A 16,669-nucleotide genomic window follows, 5' to 3' on the forward strand; every position below is an offset into this window, starting at 1 on the left:
CCCCCCTCTCCCCTCTCCTCTCTCCTCCTCTCTCCCCCCCTCTCTCTCTCCCCCCTCTCGCCTCTCCCTCTCTCTCTCCCCCCTCTCCCCCCCTCTCTCTCCCCCCTCTCTCTCTCTCCCTCCTCTCCCCCTCTCTCTCTCACCCTCTCTCTCTCTCCAGTGCCATCTTCTCTTTGAGTCCCTGCAAGACCTCGTGGACCACGTCAACGACTTCCACGTCAAACCTGAAAAGGATTCTGGTTACTGCTGCCACTGGGACGGCTGCGCTCGCAAAGGGCGGGGCTTCAACGCTAGGTGAGACTGACCTCAGATCATGACTGAGATGATTAACTAACCACTGAAATGTGTCCAACATCAGACATTTACCACCATTTTCCTTCATGAAACCAGTCATAACACCTCTATGAGTATCATTCAAAACTACCTTCCTAACTTTTCAGAAAGATGTTGTGAATTCCTTGTACTCATTCAAGTACATTGTTCCATATGGGTTTGCGTGTGCACCTGTTATTATACTCAAGTGTGTGTGTGTGTGTGTGTGTGTGTGTGTGTGTCTGCAGGTACAAGATGCTTATCCATATCCGTACACACACCAATGAGAAGCCTCACCGCTGCCCCACCTGCAACAAGAGCTTCTCTCGCCTGGAGAACCTCAAGATACACAACCGCTCACACACAGGTTGGACAGACACTCAGACACACAGACACTCAGACACACAGACACTCAGACACACAGACACTCAGACACACAGACACACAGACACACAGACACACAGGTTGGACAGACACTCAGACACACAGACACTCAGACACACAGACACTCAGACACACAGACACTCAGACACACAGGCACTCAGACACACAGACACACAGGTTGGACAGACACTCAGACACACAGACACTCAGACACTCAGACACACAGACACTCAGACACACAGACACACAGACACACAGGTTGGACAGACACTCAGACACACAGACACTCAGACACACAGACACTCAGACACACAGACACTCAGACACACAGACACTCAGACACACAGGCACTCAGACACACAGACACACAGACACACAGGTTGGACAGACACTCAGACACACAGACACTCAGACACACAGACACTCAGACACACAGACACTCAGACACACAGGCACTCAGACACACAGACACACAGACACACAGGTTGGACAGACACTCAGACACACAGACACTCAGACACTCAGACACTCAGACACACAGACACACAGACACTCAGACACACAGACACTCAGACACTCAGACACTCAGACACTCAGACACTCAGACACACAGACACACAGGTTGGACAGACACTCAGACACACAGACACTCAGACACACAGACACTCAGACACACAGACACACAGACACACAGACACACGCAGACACGCAGACACTCAGACACACAGACACTCAGACACACAGACACTCAGACACACACAGACATGCAGACACTCAGACACACACAGACACGCAGACACTCAGACACACAGACACTCAGACACACAGACACACAGACACTCAGACACTCAGACACTCAGACACACAGACACTCAGACACTCAGACACACACTCAGACACACAGACACTCAGACACTCAGACACACAGACACACACAGACGCACACAGACACTCAGACACACAGACACTCAGACACACAGATACTCAGACACACACAGACACGCAGACACTCAGACACTCAGACACACAGACACTCAGACACACAGACACTCAGACACTCAGACACACAGACACTCAGACACTCAGACAAACACAGACACGCAGACACTCAGACACACAGACACTCAGACACACAGACACTCAGACACACGCAGACACGCAGACACTCAGACACTCAGACACACACAGACACGCAGACACTCAGACACACAGACACTCAGACACACAGACACTCAGACACACAGACACACAGACACTCAGACACACAGACACTCAGACACACAGACACTCAGACACACAGACACTCAGACACACAGACACACAGACACTCAGACACACAGACACTCAGACACACAGACACTCAGACACACAGACACTCAGACACACAGACACTCAGACACTCAGACACACAGGTTGGACAGACACTCAGACACACAGACACTCAGAAAATCAGACACTCAGACACTCAGACACTCAGACACACAGACACTCAGACACACAGACACTCAGACACTCAGACACACAGACACTCAGACACTCAGACACTCAGACACACAGACACACAGGTTGGACAGACACTCAGACACACAGACACTCAGACACACAGACACTCAGACACACAGACACACAGACACACAGACACACGCAGACACGCAGACACTCAGACACACAGACACTCAGACACACAGACACTCAGACACACACAGACACGCAGACACTCAGACACACACAGACACGCAGACACTCAGACACACAGACACTCAGACACTCAGACACACAGACACACAGACACACAGGTTGGACAGACACTCAGACACACAGACACTCAGACACTCAGACACACAGACACACAGACACTCAGACACACAGACACTCAGACACACAGACACTCAGACACAGACAGACACACAGACACACACACACAGGCACACACAGACACTCAGACACTCAGACACACAGACACACAAACACTCAGACACACAGACACTCAGACACACAGACACTAAGGTTGGATAGACACTCAGACACACAGAGACTCAGACACACAGACACTCAGACACACAGACACTCAGACACACAGGTTGGATAGACACTCAGACACACAGACACAGACAGACACACAGACACTCAGACACTCAGACACAGACAGACACACAGACACACAGACACTCAGACACTCAGACACACAGACACTCAGACACACAGACACACAGACACTCAGACACACAGACACTCAGACACTCAGACACTCAGACACACAGACACTCAGACACACAGACACTCAGACACTCAGACACTCAGACACACAGACACTCAGACACACAGACACAGACAGACACACAGACACACAGGCACACACAGACACTCAGACACACAGACAGACACATACAGACACACAGGTTGGATAGACACTCAGACACACAGACAGACACTCAGACACTCAGACACTCAGGTTGGATAGACACTCAGACACACAGACACTCAGACACACAGACACACAGACACTCAGACACACAGACACACAGGTTGGATAGACACTCAGACACACAGACACTCAGACACACAGCCACTCAGACACTCAGGTTGGATAGACACACAGACACAGACAGACACACAGACACTCAGACACAGACAGACACACAGACACTCAGACACTCAGGTTGGATAGACACTCAGACACACAGACACAGACAGACACACAGACACTCAGACACAGACAGACACTCAGACACTCAGACACAGACAGGCACTCAGACACTCAGACACTCAGACACTCAGACACTCAGACACACAGACACTCAGACACAGACAGACACACAGACACTCAGACACTCAGACACACAGACACACAGACACTCAGACACTCAGACACACAGACACTCAGACACTCAGACACTCAGACACAGACAGACACACAGACACTCAGACACACAGACACTCAGACACTCAGACATAGACAGACAGATAGACAGACACTCAGACACACATACACTCAGACAGACAGATAGACAGACACTCAGACACACATACACTCAGACACAGACAGACACACATACACTCAGACACACAGACACTCAGACACAGACAGACACACAGACACAGACAGACACTCAGACAGACACTCAGACAGACAGACAGACAGACAGACAGATCAGCACAAAAGACTGAAAAGATTCTCTAACTGTAAAGTCACACATTGATTGTATGCTGTATACACTTGAAAACATTCCTTCCTTCATGTAATCTCTCACGCTAAAATAACAAATCAAGTTTATTGAATAACTTACCTGAATGTATTTTCTCCTCAGGTGAGAAGCCCTACATGTGTCCATACGAGGGCTGCAACAAGCGCTACTCCAACTCCAGCGACCGCTTCAAGCACACACGCACCCACTACGTGGACAAGCCCTACTACTGCAAGATGGCCGGCTGCCTGAAGCGCTACACAGACCCTAGCTCCCTCCGTAAGCACATCAAGGCCCACGGCCACTCTGTAGCCCAGGAGCAAGCCTCTCTCGGTGGGCTGAGCTCCCTGCTCAAGGTGGGTCCCCTGGGGGTGGGGATGGCTGGAGGAGGGGGGAAGCTGGGGGAGTCGGAGCTGAGCTACCTCAGTGGGGCCCATATCATCATCCCCAGTGCCGCTGCCGCTCTCCTGGGGGGCCACGCTCTGCAGGGCCTGGCGGGCTCCATCCCTCTATCCCCCCTCACCCCCCGGCCCCTGGACCTGAGCACGCTGGGGGGGTGCCCCAGCTCCCCTTGCACCACCTCCATCCTGTCCTTCAATGGTTCTCCTCTGAGCCTGGCCACCAAGTCGTCCCTGGGGCTCTCCCCGGCCTTCTCCTCAGCCCTGGTGCCCGTGTCCCTAGGAGGATCCATGGGGTCGTCCGCCTCGGAGCGCAGGGCCCACCACCACGGGTGTCACCACAAGGGGAAAATTGGGGGGGAGGAGGGGAAGGACAAGCTTCATCGTGGGGGGGTGCTGAACCTCTCCACGGGGGCCTCCCACGACCCCCTGTCCTGGGTGGTCATCCCCTCCGGCACGGTTGTGCTCAAGCCAGCTGTGGTCAACTAATACACACAAACACACACACACACACACACACATTCCAGAGGAGCTCAAGGGGGGCTGAGAAAACGTAGAAAAAGGTAGAAAAGTGAAAAGAAAAGAAAAAGTGAAAAGAAAAGTGAAAAGAAAGAAAGTCTACTTTCAGGCAACTTAAACTTAACAACAAAGTCCACACCTCAGTTTGTAAAATTGGCTCGGACAAAAAAAAGTATAATTCATTAGAGAAACGTAAACTGAGGTATCTGGCACTGCTATCTTTGCATTTATCTAGCACATTTTGGGACCATCAACAACTCATAAATATATTTCAATCATGTGTAATTTTGTATTATTTCATAAGACTAGAAAAAAATGCAACAGTGGCCCTCCTCACCTTTTCACCACATTCTCTGGCTTTTCTCACGTACTTACGTTTCCTTTGTTTCTGGACGGGCTCCATTGAAACGACAGTCTTCTAATGCTCTGTGTCCTTGCTCAAGCTCCACCTCATGGTTATGTATTGATAATGTTCATGTTGACAGTGTGCTCTGTGGCCTAGCAGTAAGGTAGACACACAAATGAAACAGTAGGAGGCGCTCTCTGCTAGGCTAGCAACACACAGTACGTCCCCATTCCGCTGCTTTAAAGGTTACAGAAACTACTTCCTATCAAGTGCTGGGAACACAATGGGACAAACTTCCTGTTTTATCGGAAGTGAAGTCAAACTGATTTAGAAGGGGATTACGGATTAATTGAATGCGGGTTATTGACTGCATCTCCTTACTTTAAACAGTAGGGCGGTGCTATTGGATGTCAATCAGAGTGCCGTCCACAGGAGCACACGCATTATTCGATGATGTGTATGTCAATCAGAATGACATCCAACCAAGGAGCACCAAGCCCCTTTGAGTCAGTAGATCAGCCCAGGCTATAGTGATGTAAACCTCACAACTGCTGCTAAGCTCTCAACAACTCTCCTCAAACATAACCGAAACTGAACGGGAGCACTTTGATGACTATTTTTGACAATCTTTTCCCGATTCGGGGAGGGTGACCATCGTGGACCAGCCCTTTCCACAGTGATATGTGACGGGCTTGTCGTTGCACACTAGGGGCTGTGTTAGGACGCAGAGCAACTGAAGTCTTAGAAGACAGACAAACTGTGTTATATCACCCAGCAAATGACCAATATTCTTCTTCTTCTTCACGGTAACGTCTATGGCCCAGGTGTTGTTATGTACCCCCTGGTGGACAGGTGAATTACTCTGGCCAGTCAGCCTCCCAGTCCAATGTATTATTGTCCACAACAACTCTACTTGTAAATGACACAGTGAGTGAAGTACTGAGTATGAAAGGTCCACTGTTTAAGTAACACACTGTGTTGTGGAACAGTGTTTGAAATGACCTTTCATTAAAAGCAACTGTGTAAAACAGGTGTCTGTCCAGTGAAGAGTCCTGAGTCCTTGTGGAGTTGGCTGTTGGTTGTTTTGTCCCGAGTTCAACATTCCCACACTGTGCCAAAAAATATCCAGCCTTGAGGGTAGACTGGGAGCTGTGTATCCTGAAGCACAGGGTGTGTGACACATGACTGTCTGGTTGACACTATAGGGCTGACTCTATCGGATTTCCTTTCCACACTGTTCTGTTGAGCATGGTTCCAGCATCATGGCGTAACCAGGCCAGGCTGCTACAGACAGGCATGGTTTGGCCCTGCGGTGTGAACCACGCTTTACTGCTACGTACAGCTGGGCTGGTCAGAGAACCACAGCCACACTAGAAACTGTGTCACTTCACTTTTCCAAGGAAGTGGGGTTAATTCACAGACTTTTAGAACAATTTACTTATGTAGGAATCCGTGTGGTTCGATTGATGCATTCAACATGCACTTATACCATACACACCAATGTCTTTGTAACGTTTTACAAAACATGGAACTGCCAACTTGTACTTGTGGCTCTCTGGAAACATTTTGTCTTTCTTTTTCCATCTTCACTACCTTGGTTTTCCCTTCATTTACGCTCAGGCTTGAAACGGCCACCTTTCTTTGTGGACTCTGGGGTCCTTCCACAAGCTGCCGTCGCAGAGATATGATGTATGTAGAATGTTGAGTGAACCATGCTATGTGGGTATAGGAGGGGAGGTGAGAGGAGAAGAGGAGGACAGGTGAGAGGAGCATCTCAACACAAGAAACATTCCCCTGAAGAGCCAAATACCCCTCCACCTCTACTCACTCACTCTCCATCTTTCTTTAAAGGTCTTACATTTCCATTTTCCATGACGGTATGCCTATACTTTATTTTCCATGACGGTATGCCTATACTTTATTTTCCATGACGGTATGTCCATACTTTATTTTCCATGACGGTATGCCTATACTTTATTTTCCATGACGGTATGTCCATACTTTATTTTCCATGACGGTATGCCTATACTTTATTTTCCATGACGGTATGCCTATACTTTATTTTCCATGACGGTATGCCTATACTTTATTTTCCATGACGGTATGCCTATACTTTATTTTCCATGACGGTATGCCTATACTTTATTTTCCATGACGGTATGCCTATACTTTATTTTCCATGACGGTATGTCCATACTTTATTTTCCATGACGGTATGCCTATACTTTATTTTCCATGACGGTATGTCCATACTTTATTTTCCATGACGGTATGTCTATACTTTATTTTCCATGACGGTATGTCCATGCTTTATTTTCCATGACGGTATGTCTATACTTTATTTTCCATGACGGTATGTCCATATTTTATTTTCCATGACGGTATGTCTATACTTTATTTTCCATGACGGTATGTCTATACTTTATTTTCCATGACGGTATGTCTATACTTTATTTTCCATGACGGTATGTCCATACTTTATTTTCCATGACGGTATGTCCATTGTTTTGAGAATAATCACAGTTCTGGTTGTTTTTGTTAGACATTTGTTTGTTCTTTTGTCATCGATGTTCAGACGAGACATTTTCTGATGTTGAAGTTGCTTTGTTTTCTATTTCTTGTAATGGCTGCTCTGTAACTCAGCTTTCTCCCTGGGCTGGCCCAGGATATGGAGGGGCTGTAGGGATGATGGTCCTTCCTGTCCTGAACAGGGTTGTGTTCATTAGGACATGCAACAGAAAACATAAAAACATGTTTTGCAATGGAAAAGTAGTGTTTCTGAGCATTGGACAAATCCAGATAGTCCCTTCCTTTTTCAGTCCGTTTGGTGCCTAATGAACACGACCCAGGTGAGTAGGGTCAGGGGATGGCCAATTTATAATAATAATAATAAGATATAATCCTCACTGACAATCACACAGTTATAGAAGAGGCCCTGTACAGATCCTCACTCTGTAGAGTACACACTCTCTGAGTTCCTCTATTGACAGGGTTTACCTCCAGACCCACACACTCTCTGAGTTCCTCTATTGACAGGGTTTACCTCCAGACCCACACACTCTCTGAGTTCATCTATTGGCAGGGTTTACCTCCAGACCCACACACTCTCTGAGTTCATCTATTGGCAGGGTTTACCTCCAGACCCACACACTCTCTGAGTTCATCTATTGGCAGGGTTTACCTCCAGACCCACACACTCTCTGAGTTCATCTATTGACAGGGTTTACCTCCAGACCCACACACTCTCTGAGTTCCTCTATTGACAGGGTTTACCTCCAGACCCACACACTCTCTGAGTTCATCTATTGACAGGGTTTACCTCCAGACCCACACACTCTCTGAGTTCATCTATTGACAGGGTTTACCTCCAGACCCACACACTCTCTGAGTTCATCTATTGGCAGGGTTTACCTCCAGACCCACATACTCTCTGTTCATCTATTGGCAGGGTTTACCTCCAGACCCACACACTCTCTGTTCATCTATTGGCAGGGTTTACCTCCAGACCCACATACTCTCTGTTCATCTACTGGCAGGGTTTACCTCCAGACCCACACACTCTCTGTTCATCTATTGGCAGGGTTTACCTCCAGACCCACATACTCTCTGTTCATCTACTGGCAGGGTTTACCTCCAGACCCACACACTCTCTGAGTTCATCTATTGGCAGGGTTTACCTCCAGACCCACATACTCTCTGAGTTCATCTATTGACAGGGTTCACCTCCAGACCCACACACTCTCTGTTCATCTACTGGCAGGGTTTACCTCCAGACCCACACACTCTCTGAGTTCATCTACTGGCAGGGTTTACCTCCAGACCCACATACTCTCTGTTCATCTACTGGCAGGGTTTACCTCCAGACCCACACACTCTCTGTTCATCTATTGGCAGGGTTTACCTCCAGACCCACATACTCTCTGTTCATCTACTGGCAGGGTTTACCTCCAGACCCACACACTCTCTGAGTTCATCTATTGGCAGGGTTTACCTCCAGACCCACATACTCTCTGAGTTCATCTATTGACAGGGTTCACCTCCAGACCCACACACTCTCTGTTCATCTACTGGCAGGGTTTACCTCCAGACCCACACACTCTCTGAGTTCATCTACTGGCAGGGTTTACCTCCAGACCCACACACTCTCTGAGTTCATCTATTGGCAGGGTTTACCTCCAGACCCACACACTCTCTGAGTTCATCTATTGACAGGGTTTACCTCCAGACCCACACACTCTCTGAGTTCATCTATTGACAGGGTTTACCTCCAGACCCACACACTCTCTGAGTTCATCTATTGACAGGGTTTACCTCCAGACCCACACACTCTCTGAGTTCATCTATTGACAGGGTTGACCTCCAGACCCACACACTCTCTGAGTTCATCTATTGGCAGGGTTTACCTGCAGACCCACACACTCTCTGAGTTCATCTATTGGCAGGGTTTACCTCCAGACCCACACACTCTCTGAGTTCATCTATTGACAGGGTTTACCTCCAGACCCACACACTCTCTGAGTTCATCTATTGGCAGGGTTTACCTCCAGACCCACACACTCTCTGAGTTCATCTATTGACAGGGTTTACCTCCAGACCCACACACTCTCTGAGTTCATCTATTGGCAGGGTTTACCTCCAGACCCACATACTCTCTGTTCATCTATTGGCAGGGTTTACCTCCAGACCCACACACTCTCTGTTCATCTATTGGCAGGGTTTACCTCCAGACCCACATACTCTCTGTTCATCTACTGGCAGGGTTTACCTCCAGACCCACACACTCTCTGTTCATCTATTGGCAGGGTTTACCTCCAGACCCACATACTCTCTGTTCATCTACTGGCAGGGTTTACCTCCAGACCCACACACTCTCTGAGTTCATCTATTGGCAGGGTTTACCTCCAGACCCACATACTCTCTGAGTTCATCTATTGACAGGGTTCACCTCCAGACCCACACACTCTCTGTTCATCTACTGGCAGGGTTTACCTCCAGACCCACACACTCTCTGAGTTCATCTACTGGCAGGGTTTACCTCCAGACCCACACACTCTCTGAGTTCATCTATTGGCAGGGTTTACCTCCAGACCCACACACTCTCTGAGTTCATCTATTGACAGGGTTTACCTCCAGACCCACACACTCTCTGAGTTCATCTATTGACAGGGTTTACCTCCAGAGCCATACATTATGTTCATGGTGCTGTCAAAGTGACCATTTGGTCCAGTAGATGGAGTGGTTGTGGTGGTATAAAGGTCCATAGCTACACAGACTGGACACATTAATCAGTGTCCAATTTACACAACACCATCCAGAGGTGAGGATGGGTTCTCAACCTCTGATTGCAAACATAGAGGGCATCTGTTAGGGACTGGGTTTACCAGACCTAGGGCTAGGCTAGACGAAGGGTTTACCAGACCTAGGGCTAGGCTAGACGAAGGGTTTACCAGACCTAGGGCTAGCCTAGATGAAGGGTTTACCAGACCTAGGGCTAGGCTAGACGAAGGGTTTACCAGACCTAGGGCTAGGCTAGACGAAGGGTTTAACAGACCTAGGGCTAGGCTAGACGAAGGGTTTAACAGACCTAGGGCTAGGCTAGACGAAGGGTTTACCAGACCTAGGGCTAGGCTAGACGAAGGGTTTACCAGACCTAGGGCTAGGCTAGACGAAGGGTTTACCAGACCTAGGGCTAGGCTAGACGAAGGGTTTACCAGACCTAGGGCTAGGCTAGACGAAGGGTTTACCAGACCTAGGGCTAGGCTAGACGAAGGGTTTACCAGACCTAGGGCTAGGTTAGACAAAGGGTTTACCAGACCTAGGGCTAGGCTAGATGAAGGGTTTAACAGACCTAGGTTTAGAGGAAGGGATCCCCATGACAACATCAACTGAACGAATTACAATCTGAACATCTAAAATGGTGGGGGGGGTGAATGGAGAAATGAATGAACAGGGTAGAGAGAGCCCATCCCACCCTCACCAGGGCCTCTCGTCTCTGAAGTCAGTGCCCACCCCGTTTCTCTCTCACTCCTCTCCCTGCCTCATGCTGCCAGCCAGCAGGGAAACTAGGTCACTGAACTCTGTCTGCTCTCTGCTTTTTGTATATAAATTAAAGCCAAAAGGCTGAACTCTCCCTCTCTAGCCGGTCAGCGGTCGCCACAAAGCTTTTCACCAGAGGAGGGTTAGAGTAAAAAACACATACAGGCAGTCACACACACATACAGGCAGGCAAGCACACACACAAACAGGCACACACACAGACAAACAGGCACACACACACACACACACACACACACACACACACACACACACACACACACACACACACACACACAAACAAACAAACAAACAGACGCACACACACATACAGGCAGGCAGTCACACACACAAACAGGCAGTCACACACACAAACAGGCAGGCAGTCACACACACAAACAGGCAGTCACACACACATACAGGCAGGTACACACACAAAGAGGCAGGCACACACACAAACAGGCAGGCAGACACACATACAGGCAGGCAGGCACACACACAAACAGGCAGTCACACACACAAACAGGGAGGCAGTCACACACACAAACAGGCAGGCAGTCACACACACAAACAGGCAGGCACACACACATACAGGCAGGCACCCACACAATCAGGCAGTCACACACACAAACAGGCAGTCACACACACAAACAGGCAGGCACACACACATACAGGCAGGCACACACACAAACAGGCAGGCACACACACAAACAGGCAGGCACACACACACAGGCAGGCAGGCAGGCACACACACAAACAGGCAGGCACACACACAAACAGGCAGGCACACACACAAACAGGCAGGCACACACACAAACAGGCAGTCACACACACAAACAGGCAGTCACACACACAAACAGGCAGTCACACACACAAACAGGCAGGCACACACACAAACAGGCAGTCACACACACAAACAGGCAGGCACACACACAAACAGGCAGTCACACACACAGACAGGCATGCAGACAGACAGACAGGGTAAAACACTAAAACATGCATGCTTGCCCTCACACACACAGTAAACAAACCCAGATATCCAGTATAATCCTCTCTGGCTAAATATGTTTGGGGTTTTTAAGGAGCGGGTCAAAATAAGTCATGCTGCGCCGGAGGCTGCAGTGCTGTGCAGATTCACTGCATATTTCTATTTCTGCCTCGGCCACTCTTAATCACTGTGATCACACACACGGAGGATGCTCCACACATGGACACACTCTCTAGCCTCCTCTTTGGTGGCCGGTATTTCTATCTCCCTCCAGGCAGGCATGGTAGGAGCAAACCACCTCCATGTCACTGGACCGACCTCCAGTGTGATTTCAGAGTCAGATGATGTCACCAATAACAGGTGTTAAGTAGGCTAGGTTTCCCTGGCAACAGTGGAATCCTCAGACATGACTGTTCTCCCCAGTCCAATCCCCTCTGTCCATTCATCCCTTCATCTCTCTCTCCTCCTCTGTCTCTCTTGCTCATTGAGGCCAGAGAGAGAGAGAGAGGAGTGTTCTGGTAGCGTGGTCCCAGACCTGTTTGTTCAGTCTGGCGAATTCATGACAATGACAATAGGAGTTGGCAAGACAGCACAAACAGATCTGGGACCAGGCTACGGTTCTAGGCTGCTGGGTGGAGAAAGCTGAAATTGACACGGATCCAATTCCAGGTTCCACATATTTCAATATAAAAATAAGCTGTTTGAATCATTAACCCTTTGGGCACGTTCTGTCATGTAATGTTCTGCACCTTTGTCTTCTCCAGGAGTGTTCATATTATAGGGGATATGCCAATTGCCAACAGTTGAAAATGTAAAATGTGTAAGTCAATTCATTCTCAGTGGGTTGATATGGTTCTGTAATTTGCTGGTTTTGAGTACCAATAGCAATAACTTTTATGTTGGATTTATGTTTTCTTTTTCAGAATTAAACCCTATCTGTCATAGTTGAAAAGAAGCGGTACTTTTTCCTGAAAGGGTTAAAAACAAAAAGCTAATTGACGCCAATGAATAATTAAGCTATAACGAGAGTCACAGTATGTGCTTATCACAGGAATATTTGGGGCACTAAATTGTGATAGCTAGCAATATTAGTGCCACTTACAAGGGATGCCATTCATTGACTGTAGTGCCACAGCAGTGCGCAAAGGGTTAATTCAAGACTAAGGCCACAAGAGGCCTGTATCCAAGTTATTTTTTGCACATTTTTTGAGATATTTTAAATGTCAGTATTTTAAAACATATTCCAAGTGCCTTTTATTATAAGTGAAAATATAGAAGATATAAAAGTATATGAAATATATATATATGAATATATATTTTTTCCTGGCATCGTGTTCTCGAGGTTCTTGAACATGCTTCATTTTAGAGTTGTAAAAGTCTCCAATTGGTACAACATAGCTGTGTGCTTCTGTTTTAGAGGAATTTTATTACGATAATGTCAATGGAAAGAAAATGTTTAATAAAGTCGCATTTGATACAATTTATTTGTAATTTTTCAGTTACTACATCCGGAGTGCTGCATCACACACACCACACCTTATATTGTTTTTAAATCACATCTAAATTGAATTTTAAGTGTTAAAAATGATTCCATAACAACTCAAGTTTATAACTGGCTTTTTAAAAGTGAGGAGTTGTTGCCTCTGATGACATGCCCTCCAATGCTGAAGAGGTGCTCCACAACTGAAAAGGATGCTTGAACATGTAGGTACTAGGCAGCAATTCTGCTCAGTGTTAGACAGGAACTGCTGTGTGTCTTCCGGAATGACAGAGAATCAGCCATTGGGATCAGCAGCAGATCTCAGATGTGGGTTGATGAGGAACTACAATCTCTGGTCTTGTCCCGGCTGTTCAAAGGGTCGGACCAACGCGTAGCATGGTTGTAGTTCCACATATTTATTTATTCCGTGAAACGTTTGCAACACACCAAAAATACTTGTAACAACAAAACAACAAACCGTGACGCAGTGAAAATAACACTACTCAAAAATGAACAACCCACAAACACAAATGGAGAAACCCCCTACATAAAAATGATCACCAATTAGAGACAACAAGAACCGGCTGCCTCTAATTGGAGATCATCCCAACAACCCCAACATAGAAATAGAAACATAGAAAAACAACATAGAAACAGATAACAAGAAAACCACCCAAAACCACCCCCTGTCACGCCCTGACCTACTCTACTATAGAAAATGACATCTTACAAGGGTCAGGACGTGACAGGTGTTGTGGCCAGTGCACCCTCTATCCATCACTATGGGTACTCCAAAATCTCTTTGTTGATTGGCTAAAGGGCAAAGATAGTGGATCAATGAAGATAGTCCATTCAGGCCATTTACCATTTTAAATGGTCATTTCTGGTCGAATTAACTGGGTGTGTCTCCCATAGAAACCAATGCAAGAGCAACTGGGTCTGGTCAACAGGTCTGGTCAACAAGCATTTCCCAAACTCAGCTGATTCAAATAATCAACACATCATCAAGCTTGTATTATTTGAATCAGCTGTGTAGTGCAATGGAAAAAAACTAAACATGCAGCCCTTGGGGTCCTGAGGACAGATTTTGGTTAACACTCTTAGTTCATTGACTTTCATTAAACCATCAAATAAAATACAAAAACACTGAGTGGGGCTTCCTCTTCCATCGCTCCTATTGGGTACCGCTTCTTCTGTTTGATGAGTTCTGCTCAGGCACTTGTCAATGGATTTCTTTAGGCTTTTGTCAAGCTTGCCACTATACTCAGTGGTGGATCAATGTAAGCCAACATTTACACCATTATGGGGAAAGTTTGGAGAATTGGGGGACACACACCCTCAGATGGTTGTAGAGTCCTCTGATGCATGGAATGACGTAGTTGGCTTTGACAATGTCAGATCCTTGAACACATCAGTGGCAACATTGACCGGGGTTAGGATGACATCACAACATCAGCAAGGACTCACTTTGTATGGATTATTTCCCAGACAAGCCAGGGTCAAAGCTAGGTTTGAATGGCAGGAACCCGGATACCGAGATTTACCGCCCAAAACCACCCCATTTTCCTGGGATAAATAATTGTGAGAAACCGGTATATTATAATACATTATTTATATGAACAGCATGACGTGAAATGGAACTGTTAAATTATATGCGATGTCTAAATATGGCTTCTCTACGGCCTTCTCGCTGTTTGCTGCATGATCAGTCTTCAACGCTCAGTCATCAATCCATGGACAGGCAGCCCACCTCACTATGGAGTGCAGTTCACCATGTAGACCTATCATCCCAGCATGGTAACTTTTGTTCTGGTGACAGGTAGGCCTACATTTACTGCAGCATATCCTATGATGAAGCAATATAAGGACCGAATGGTTTTCCGAGGTCACCTTATTTTTTTATTGTAAAGATATATATGTTTTAATTGTAGCTGCAGAGTTTTAAAACAGCCTATCACTTGAACATCGTTGCTTTAAATCAGTGCACACGCGACCGCTCTCTTGCAGTCTTTCTCAATTTCATCCAAATAGATAATATAGGCATAGATATAGATGTCCTAGCCTACCTCTTACAGGTAGTACATTCAATGCAGTATTTGCATTATATTTAGGTAATGAATGATGGGTTATGCATAATAACTTCAAATGTATAGCCTCTGTCTCTTGCGCAATACGCACGCACCTGTGCTCCGCTGGCCTCTCTCCTAAGAAACGCTGCTTAGCTCTTGGACTCTCATGTAGGAAAAGCTAGACTAGAATAGCTTGCTGGACTTTTTGTTGTTGTTGCGTTTCTTATACCAATAAACTATTCAAAGAGGGATGCAAGCTCTTGTTTGCGGAATGTTAAATACAGCAGCCAATAGAACTAACGGGGAGTTTGAAAGAAGAGCGAACGTGTGATGGCGGTAGTCTATAGCAGTTATTTATTCAGACCCATAACCATTCAATCTTCCTGAAGAGATTTAAAAGCCGTCTGCATCTAATTCTAGTCCTATATTATGCAAACATGTCATTAGAATGATAAAGATACGGACAACTAAGCGCATTTCATTTAACTGTTGAAAGCGAGGAAGGAATGAAGCAACAATAGAGAGAAAGAGGAGGTAGGAAATAACATTCTGGGAAATATTATGATATGTATATATGAGTCAGCATACCAATTATAGACATTTTTATATTTCAAAATTAAAATCAAATTCCCTAGCCTACACATGTAACTTTGTAGGCCGCATGTGCTGCACCAGAATTGCATGTTCTCTCCCAACTTTATCATGATTTGAAGGAGGTGCATAATTCAGATTGAATTTATGAACACACCCAAAGTCGTAAAATGTCTAGCTAGTAATTTCTTATTCTAGCAAGATGTTGAATAGCAACTGCATCAACTTCCGGTAGACAGGCGAAGCGCTCTTACGCTCAACTGAAAGAATACCGTTTGTTTACACTTAAGAGTATACTAAAATGAACTCATACTCATTAAGTATGTAGTATACATGTTGTTAGTGTGGGTATTTGAACACGGCT

The 16,669-nt window shown here is 46.6% G+C and overlaps 1 protein-coding gene across 1 annotated transcript in view; it reads left to right on the forward strand.

Annotated features, from left to right (window-relative positions):
* glis2b (GLIS family zinc finger 2b) overlaps window positions 1-6,266 on the forward strand; it is a gene marked incomplete in the record, with an annotated part of 84,879 nt that extends 78,613 nt beyond the window's left edge. The window contains 3 exon segments of the mRNA XM_029773560.1: window positions 161-294; window positions 561-679; window positions 4,005-6,266. Coding sequence (XP_029629420.1) covers window positions 161-294; window positions 561-679; window positions 4,005-4,768 — 1,017 coding nt within the window.
* Window positions 6,267-16,669: the final 10,403 nt, after the last annotated feature.

Source organism: Salmo trutta, chromosome 1 (genome assembly GCF_901001165.1).
Source record: "Salmo trutta chromosome 1, fSalTru1.1, whole genome shotgun sequence".
NCBI classification, from domain to species: domain Eukaryota; kingdom Metazoa; phylum Chordata; class Actinopteri; order Salmoniformes; family Salmonidae; genus Salmo; species Salmo trutta.